Source organism: Aethalodelphis obliquidens, unplaced genomic scaffold, assembly GCF_003676395.1.
Source record: "Aethalodelphis obliquidens isolate GAN/ISIS:26980383/991018 unplaced genomic scaffold, ASM367639v1 scaffold3, whole genome shotgun sequence".
Lineage (NCBI taxonomy): Eukaryota > Metazoa > Chordata > Mammalia > Artiodactyla > Delphinidae > Aethalodelphis > Aethalodelphis obliquidens.
In genome coordinates, this window is record NW_020837947.1 from 32,840,369 (window position 1) to 32,850,041 (window position 9,673).

General features: G+C 37.4%; 1 protein-coding gene across 2 annotated transcripts in view; it reads right to left on the reverse strand.

The window, feature by feature from the left end:
* The window catches only part of LAMA2 (laminin subunit alpha 2), a 447,101-nt gene extending 438,575 nt beyond the window's left edge, over positions 1–8,526 (reverse strand). For both annotated transcript variants that reach the window (XM_027086788.1, XM_027086780.1), the window contains exons 1-2: positions 8,362–8,526; positions 2,223–2,335 (exon numbers count right to left, since the gene is read on the reverse strand). In XM_027086788.1, coding sequence (XP_026942589.1) covers positions 2,223–2,335; positions 8,362–8,452 — 204 coding nt within the window. In that variant the 5' untranslated portion in view covers positions 8,453–8,526. The remainder of the gene's footprint in view (positions 1–2,222; positions 2,336–8,361) is intronic.
* Between the last annotated feature and the right edge of the window lie 1,147 nt (positions 8,527–9,673).

The window sequence follows — 9,673 nt, forward strand, 5'->3', positions numbered from 1 at the left end:
TTTGCCCCTTAATTGAATAGGTTTAAGAACCTGTTCCACAGTTTGTTCCTCCAAAGCCTGAGGCTAAATAAGAGGTCTAATTCCCCTTTCTGTCTGTGGAATTCCCTTATAAAATCTGATTACAAAATCTGCTTAGCTTTTTACATTATTAAATCATTGACTAAATTAAAATCTTGAGACAAGTAGAAATAAGGATTTATTTTATTTTATAGGCTGTGTTCTGCTTCTCTTAAACACATGATGAGTTGATTTACAGGAGGTAAGAGAGGGCTGAAGTGAATAAGGGCATGGGTGGGTGCCATTCTGGGATATGAGGCCATACGAGGACACATCTGTGCCACTTCCATGAGGTGTACTCCAGACTCTGGAGACCGGTAAACTGATCTTATAAACAGATTCCTGCCACTTGTTATGAAGACTGAACTATAAAAGATGTCTTGAATATTCACACCTCTGAAGGCCATTAAACTAAAAGGGAAGAGGGTTGAGCTCAAAGGATAGTATAAGTGACTTGTGCAAATTATATTAACAATTGAGTCTCCTGCTCCATGTGTGATTTAAAAGAATAGGCAGAAAGTAAACCAGAGCAATGAACCATCACTATTTACTGATTCCCTATCCCAGGAGATGACCCAAGGTAATAGACAGCAGACTCACTCCTGATTGGAAAGTTGGATTGCAACTTTCAACGACCACATGATGGGGGACAACTGCTGTGACTGGCAAAGGACCAAGTTGTCTTTATCCAGAGAGGGATAAAGTCCATTTCGAGCCTAGGATTTTCAGGAAATTCATGCATAAGACTTCATTGAACTAAAGCATAATTGATCAACGTGGTAGTTTGCCTGCTTTCCCTGATTGTGCTCTGAGATTTCCTGAGAAATACTGTTACTCAAGGCTGACACTCAGCTGCTGGTACGGGTAGAAATAAATACATACCCGTTGGCAGTTTAGCTGCAACACTGAGTCCCTGCTGCTACCCTGTTGCTCAAGTCCTGAGGAGTCCCAAGTGGGTGGAAAGAGTACCTGCTGTGAGACCCACTAACTGGCCCTTTGCAATTCCTGAATATGTGCACCCTGGCCAAAATGGGCCTCCAACCTGAAGTGGGTAGTTCGTATCCTATTGATGATAAACAGCATCCATTAGGGAAATGCCTGGTGCCTATCTAGCCTCCTGAGAAGGTGACAAACCCCCACTGGCTAGTGCTTTCCTCCACTGTGATCACATGTGGAAACACAAGCTCTGCAGTTACGGTATCTGTCATTAACTATTTTAGCCATATCCTCTCCACTAACCCCAAGCCCCTTTGCTGCTCTGCCTCTACCGGGTCAGGGAGGAATGCCTAAGTACCTTTCCTATGCTATCCCAGAGAGTGAGAGAGGAACAGGTTGAGTTAAAAAAGTCATCTAAGTTCAACATTTCCAGTCTCAGCCTTCAATCAATCAAATAAACTTTTGTATTTGGAATAACAGTAAAATATGGGAACATTTTTCCAGACTCCATCCTATTTGCAAGCCTAAATAATTCTTGATGAATACTTTCCACCTGACCTGAATATTGTAAACAGAAAGAAGAAAAAAATTAAGGTAGAAGGCACCTATACCTACGTACCACAACCTCTAACAACTTCCAACATCAATTTTATACAACTACAAGGCTTGTTACCTCATCACTGGCCCAACTTTAAGAATCAACTGTCACATCTTGCTCAACTCCCAGTAATGAGAGGCAATGTACTCAAGAGTCCTGTTATCCAAGAACCTTTCATACACCCACCATGAGCAGAGTGGCAGCACTCTACTATTTTAAAAGTTTTAAAATGGCACTATTATATTTTCTTTATGTAAGATTTCGTTGATCAACATTTTTATCATTAACTGTCATTGGCCAAAACAGAGTCAGCTCCTAATTCAGTTCTAAACCTCTCACGCGAATTCATTTTATTGGGCTGGCCCAAAAGTGAGTTTGGGTTTTTCCGTAAGATGATATGAAAAAAACCGAATGAACTTCTGGGCCAACCCAAATAGTTGTGCTTTAGAAATAAATGCCAAATATTTTTAAATAGCAATTTACTAAATGAATAAGCCCCTTTGTTCACTGTATCAAGAAAACAATGGAGGGTAATAAGAAAGAGTATCCTTTCACCCAAGAACTGCTAACTACACAAATAGCAAATCCAAGATCCAATTTCAAAGTGGAAAAGTAAAAAAAGGCATAATACCTGCTGTAAATCCAGTGTAATTGTCACATAATGGTATTCGATTCCATTCTTAATACTGGGACTCTGCCACCAAGTGTTCTTTCCATCAATAGCATTTGTAATCGGGTGTCTCACTATTGAGTCAGCAGCAGCATGTGAAAGAAGAAAAGATCATATGAAGAATTTATAGCTGTTTTTTTAAAGTAAAAAGTAAAACTAAGTTAAAACCATCATCATGTGAAGGTCAAACATTAAAGTAACATAAAGAGAGAACAATTCATATCTTTAACAGAATTTGGTTACTGTCGACTTTTTCACAGCGCTCCGCAAGGTAGTGTGAAATGGTTAAAGACTATAAGAGAAGAAACTGTGCAGCACTCTGGCCATCAACGGAAACGGGCAACTCTAAAGATAACTATAGAAACTAAGTGTGAAGAAATGAATTTGAAGTCTAATTGGTGTGTCAGTCATTCAAAGAAGCAAAAACTCTACTGTTTGAGGCAGCTCTAGTATGACATCAACTTTTTGAACAGAAACATAAAATCCTGAATTGTGGTTGAAAGGTACTTGAAGATTTGCCCTTCTGACACATACATTATTACCAGGACTTGGGCAATTCAATATGTATCTGGTTTTAATAGAAAATGCTGTCAAATCCATCCTATGAGGCTTTTTGCAGTCAGTCCTCAATCTACCAACTTTCTATTTAAACCACTATTTAAAAATATAATGAAAGATACTCCAAATCTCCCATCCAGCGATGCCTGTCCCCATAATCACTAACTCAGTGGAGGGGTATGGACAATAAAAGCAAGCAAAGAGAGCTTGGCACATGAAACTCCATCCTACTAACTAAACATGGATCTCCCCTTGTCTTTACTCCAGATACATGAGAACAGGACGTATTGTGAAAATTAAAAAGGAGATTGGCAATAAAAAACAGGAGGTGTGGACGATCGTTGCCACCTCCCCCCACAGTTCCTTCTTACAATCCTCAAAACTCACACATTCTTCATCTCCTCCCACTTAGTTCCATGCATCTCACAACAGCAACCATTACCTCTGGAGTGCCAAAGCTCTTGTTCCTTTTTGGATGCAGTCATTGGTTCTTATCTGCCATCTGTGCTTCTCATTTCCCAAGTAAGGAGGAACAGAACTTGGTCCTCCTCTGATCCGGCCCAGCTTAGGCACGGGTGAGGACGGCAGGAGGGCAGTTTGCTGGGGATGTTCCTATTTCTATTCCTAGGGCTGCAGTAAGAGTTCTTAACTCCCTAACATCTCACTTGGACGTCAGCCTATTTGCCCACAGAAATGTAAATAGAGTGGAGGTTAGCTCCCCTGCTACTCTGATTAATTATGCTTTGGAGTGTCAGTCGTGAGAACTTTTATAACACTAATTCCTTGGGAAGATGTTTCAAATGAATGGCCTAAGAATACCCCTTTATTAGAACATAATCTTTTTTTGCAAACTGAAGGAATATTTCAAATAATAAACAAGCCATATCACTATGAGGAACAATCATGGACTACTTGCAATCTGTGGACGTAATGTAATCTAGCCAGGTGTTTTAATGATAATGGTGATGAAAGAGCATAAGATTTGAACCATGAAGTGCTGGAGTAGGAGCAGCTGGACAGCCTATCTGCACCCACCATTCAGCACTTAACTGACCACGGGCAAGTCACTTAAACTCTGTGTCATTCTTGAAGTGAGGATCACATAACTCCACTCATAGCACAGGTACCCAGAATCTTAACTCTCAGAAAAAAGTAAAAAAAAAAAAATTAAATGTATGTGAAAGAGATTTGTGGACTTGATACAGGAGTTCTAGCTCTTTATTTCTCAAAGTAATAGCGTTCAGTAGTAGCGTTCAGCCTACTCCTGCTATCATTTAAAATATCACTTATTTCATAAAATGGAGGATATTTAAAAACAACAAAAGTTTTAAAACAACATAATATTAAAATGAAGGATAATTCTTTGAAAGGTATTCATTTTATCTTCATAAAAAATTTGGAATTTTGTTTTCATTTTCTCATTTTGCCATGGACCAGTAATTGGATGGGAACTCTCAACTTACAGGGTTACCAGAGGAACATTAAAACCATTAATATTCTAGCCATTATTATGCATATACATAGAATTAATTATACATCTGTTCAAAATATGCAGGATTCTGAATCTTTACTGGGGACAAATTACATTTAATAAAATTTTTGAAGATAAAAACCAAGCAAAAAGAAGTCCTCAGTGCAATAGGAGTCTGATAGTAAAGTAAAATCATCTTCAAAAAATTTACAAAAACTGAATATTCATTAAATTTGCCTTTTTCAGATTGTGAACATTTTTATTACATATTAATTTTATTAACATAGTCTGCTATAACCTGTTTAACTGAAAATATAAAGGCTTATATCTTTGATTTACTTATGGTAACATGAGTATATAAGACAGGACAAAAATAATCTATTTTTATTGGTAAATTACTTAATGCAGCTGAACATCTGGATGGGCTTTGTTTTGTACCAAGTCTTATCACATTAGCAGTCCACTGAGATGAGGCACCTTATCTCATTAATGAAAAGTAAAATTGCTGACTAAATTTAATAATTAGCACTAGTTAACTTGTTCTGCTGAAGCTAGGGAAAGTGTTAGGTCTTTATAACATCAACAAATACAAGAAGCATAACTAAATATCAAATAAATGTCCTTGGTGGTATGAGTGGGTGCTGAAATTGGCACATTGGGAATCAGAACCATAATTGAAATATTACTGGCACTGCTTCTGAAGAAAAATAAATATCACAGCAAGCATTCCTTAAACATCCTCCTGAATCTTCTTCACAGATTGTGGGTTTAAAATGTGATAGAAAAACACACACACAACCACATTTCCAAATCATACTTGTGGCTCATAAGGTAGTTGTGAGAGAAGCTATCTAATTGGAAATTTTGATATCTGTCACCTCAGGTCAAATTGATATGAGAATTAGTCATGAAAAGGAAGACTGGGAGATGAATCAACAATTAACCATAATCCCCATTATGAAACTTGAATCATAATTAATTTGAAAATACTGATTAATTGTTGGCATACTTCCCTTATTTAAAAAGAGATAGAAACTTATAACATCCTCAACAGGGATAGTGACTCAAGTCAATCCAAAGGCTAACTGCATCTGAAAATTGGCGAGGGAATCACTGATGAAGTAAGTCTTTCAAACTGCTGTTTTAATTGGAAAGCACAATCTATTAACAGTCAGGAGGTGCAAATTTCCTTTTCTTTGTATAGTACTTAAGTACCAACCTTCCAGATTAATTCTAGCTGTTCAGTGAATCTGTGGAATTTTATCATCTGTTGCTTCAACTTTTACTAAAATATATCCATGTGGATTATTGCTAGATTTTTTATTCTTGTGGGGTATTATTCTTTCTAAATTTCTGGTTCCAAAACAGGATTTTGAAATGTAATGAAGCTGGTAATTTGAAATTAAATTAATCAAAGTAAATGTAGGCTGTGATAAGTTTTAAAAACTTACCACAACTAAATAAAATGGGAAATACAAAACATACCTCATATATGTCTTGCTTTACTAAAACAGTTTATTCACTTTTTTGTCCCAAAGTGCAAATATGGGGTGGGATTGCCTAAATACAGATGTCTCCCACTGAAAGACGCTGAATATTGAACTCTGAAGAAGGGAGTGACAGTCACTCGTAGACTTAATTTGGTGAATACATCTCACTGATTTTGCTACCAAGAGTGTCCACTCAATTATTTTCTACCTGAATCACTGCACCTTCCTTCCATCCTGTCTATTTACACATTTCCAGCTTTTTCTCCTTTCCTGGAATGCTTTTCCTTCTTATCTCGGGTAATTCAGATTTTTAGAGCCCTTCTTGGAACTTTCTCTTGCTACTTCAGTTCCCACTGATGTTTTCCTTCTTAGAAATTCTACATCATTGATAACATGTACCCTAAGGTATAGCCCTAAGTTTACTGCTTAGAATATCTGTTTAATTGTCTTCTATATCCAATTTTATGCATATGTATATATAGATAACCATACATATATACACATACATATACATGTATATACGCACACACGCACACAAACACGCATATATACGATTTTCGTACTTTCTCTAACTCTCCTTCTCTGCCCAGCCCGTCCTAAACACACATATACACACTCCCAACCACCCCCATCATTCCCTCCCAGCCATTCCATGCCTCCAGGCTTTCTCACATTCTCTGTGAAATCATCAAGGCCACCAATTCTTGCAACAATGTCAATTTCTCCCTATCAGGCTTCATCTTCTTCTCTAACGAACCTAAAGCTCATAGTCCATCAATTCATTTATTTTTTAATTCACTTTATTTTCATTTATTTACCTCAATTTTCTTGCTTTTGATGTTTCCCCAGGGCTCTGACCTAGGTCTTTTGCCCTAAACGTTTTGTACAAGAACAGCAAACAGATAGGATGTGTTCCAATATCCCCTACTCCTACACCCATAACAATCTACACCATAGAAAACAACCAGAGTCACTTAACAGGCAAGGAAGGTTTCTGATGCTTGCCATCTTTGGTTTCTCAACTTTTTGTTTAACATTCTGTGATATACAAGACCAGCAATTGTATTCATAAAAGTCCCAGTTCTCCAAACATATTAACGTTTTCAGTATCTCTAAATTGTATAATAGAGAAGGGACTATGCATTCTTCCCTTTAACCAGCTCCAAGAAAGAATGCACAGTGCCTCCCGACTTTCTTTTGGGATTAAAAAATATAAACTGTGAGAGAAAGCTTTCTTCGTTTTATGAGCATTATAACTTTTTTTAAGAAGAGAAGAAAAACTAAGTAAATTTTAAAATAGTATAATTGTGAAACTTTATTATAAAGCACCTCATTGACATTATTCACTTTATTAATCTCCCCAATATTTGATGATTTCCCAATGTATCAATATATCTATAAATCAACCCTCATCTCTAGAATTATCTCACACCATTCTCCCCTTCTCCATATAAACTCTTTACTCATTAAACCTAATTACTTACAGTTCTCTGAATAGATCATGCTATTTCATGCCTTCAAGATTTATGTATTTTTTATATATATATAATACTTTTCCCCTTTTCATCTTACTAACCCTTATTTTCTCAGTACATGGTCACTTTCTCCCAGGAATCTCTAGATGATCCCTTAGCACTCAATTTAGTTTTGTTTCCCCTATTTCCCCCTCCAAGTCCTTTATGTCAAGGACTATGTATGATTCAACACTCTGCTCCAGTAGAATGCATTTCTAGTAGCTGGTGTTCAAATGCTTGCTGAATAAACGCATGAATGAGTCTGAGATATCAGTGTGGTTCCTAGAGGCCACCCAAGAGGGCTTTGTATGACTCCTCTCCTTGAAACGCTCTTCTTGTGGTGTTTAAGAACCGTATAGTCTGATTCCAGCCCTGTACCAGACTCATCCCTACCCTCTGCCCTCTGACGCCTTCAGTTGCAGCCATTCCTAACTACCTGTTAGTTCCCTGAGCAAGTACTGTTTTCTGCCTTACTCTGAAACCTCTTCCTGGCATTCCTTCTCTTCCCTCTGTCTCCCCTTTGCCTGCTCAGCTCATATTTGTCCTTGGGTCTCAGTTTAGATGTCACTTCTGGCAAGCCTTCATCTACACCAGGACTAAATTTGTAACCCTCCCCTTTCTCCCTAAAGCCCCTATGCTCATTCTTTCCTTGGTACCTACCACATTACACAGCAATAATCTGCTTTCTGCCACTTCTTCAACTGAGCCAGAGTCCACATCTTATTCCTGTTGGATCCCCAGCAAAGTACCTGGCATATAAGTGACCACTGAATGACTAAAACATGAATTAATAACCACATCTTCAGATAATCTTCTGCAAGTGATAAACTTAAGGACTGCCACAAGTCTTCAGCTAGAAAACTCTCTTCAAGCACCACACCCACTACACATAAGGAATTCCACTAACGTTTGTTAAGTGACAGAGAGGGGCTGTAAGGTTCACAGTGGAAGTAAAGTTCTAGAAATTTGGGGGACCACAAACCCTTTGACTTTAATGCACTTTGACCTCAACATCCTCAATTATAGCTCCTACCCAGTGCCACACAAATTCATCCTAAAATACGTACGGTGTGGATTGCTGCTGTTTTGATGGCAGATCCGACACTGAGGGTTCCTCACGGGCTGCCCAGGGACGTGCTCTACCAATTTGCAATACATTTCAGGTCCTTTTTCTCCACATGTTGCATTTGTGGTGATGAGAGCACTGGAAGCAAGATTCAGGACAGCAGGGAATAAACCTAAAAAAGATGAACAAATGAAGGTGTGTGGGATGATTTTGCTGCATTTTAAAATGAAATTCAGATAGGATGTTTTCCAGAGCATTAAATTAAATGAAAAGGGAATAATCAGTTATAATTAAATATCTGACTTAAGTAAGTACACTACATAAGTAGCATGTGTTATCAAGCAAAACTTTTTTTTCTTTCTGGGTCTTAAATATGAATTCTAAAACTATCTTCTTAATTTTTAACCTCTAATACATAATTAGAAAATCCTGTCTCTAAAACATACTTTTAAAAAAGTCTTCTGTTATCTTCATGTTATTGACACAAGTCTTACTGAAACCTCCATTCTGCATTTCAGCCATTTTGTGAAATTTGTCAGGTTACAAATGTTAAAATAATTCAATCATCCCCAGAACATTACCTCTCTACCTTTAGACATTGTCTTCTCTAGGTTGCTAAATGATTTATTATTAAATAAATAAGGTTTCTCTTCTGTCATTCATCATTATTTTGCAATTAGCTATACAATTATTATTTCATAAAATACATGTTGAGCCAACCCAATCCAAAAATGGGCAGAAGACCTAAACAGACATTTCTCCAAAGAAGATATACAGATTGCCAACAAACATATGAAAGAATGCTCAACATCATTAATCATTAGAGAAATGCAAATCAAAACTACAATGAGATGCCATCTCACACCGGTCAGAATGGCCATCATCAAAAAATCTAGAAACAATAAATGCTGGAGAGGGTGTGGAGAAAAGGGAACACTCTTGCACTGCTGGTGGGAATGTAAATTGATACAGCCACTATGGAGAACAGTATGGAGGTTCCTTAAAAATAGAACTACCATATGATCCAGCAATCCCACTACTGGGCATGTACCCTGAGAAAACCATAATTCAAAAAGAGTCATGTACCACAATGTTCACTGCAGCTCTATTTACAATAGCCAGGACATGGAAGCAACCTAAGTGTCCATTGACAGATGAATGGATAAAGAAGGTGTGGCACATATATACAATGGATATTACTCAGCCATAAAAAGAAATGAAATTGAGTTATTTGTAGTGAGGTGGATGGACCTAGAGTCCGTCATACAGAGTGAAGTAAGTCAGAAAGAGAAAAACAAATACTGTATGCTAAC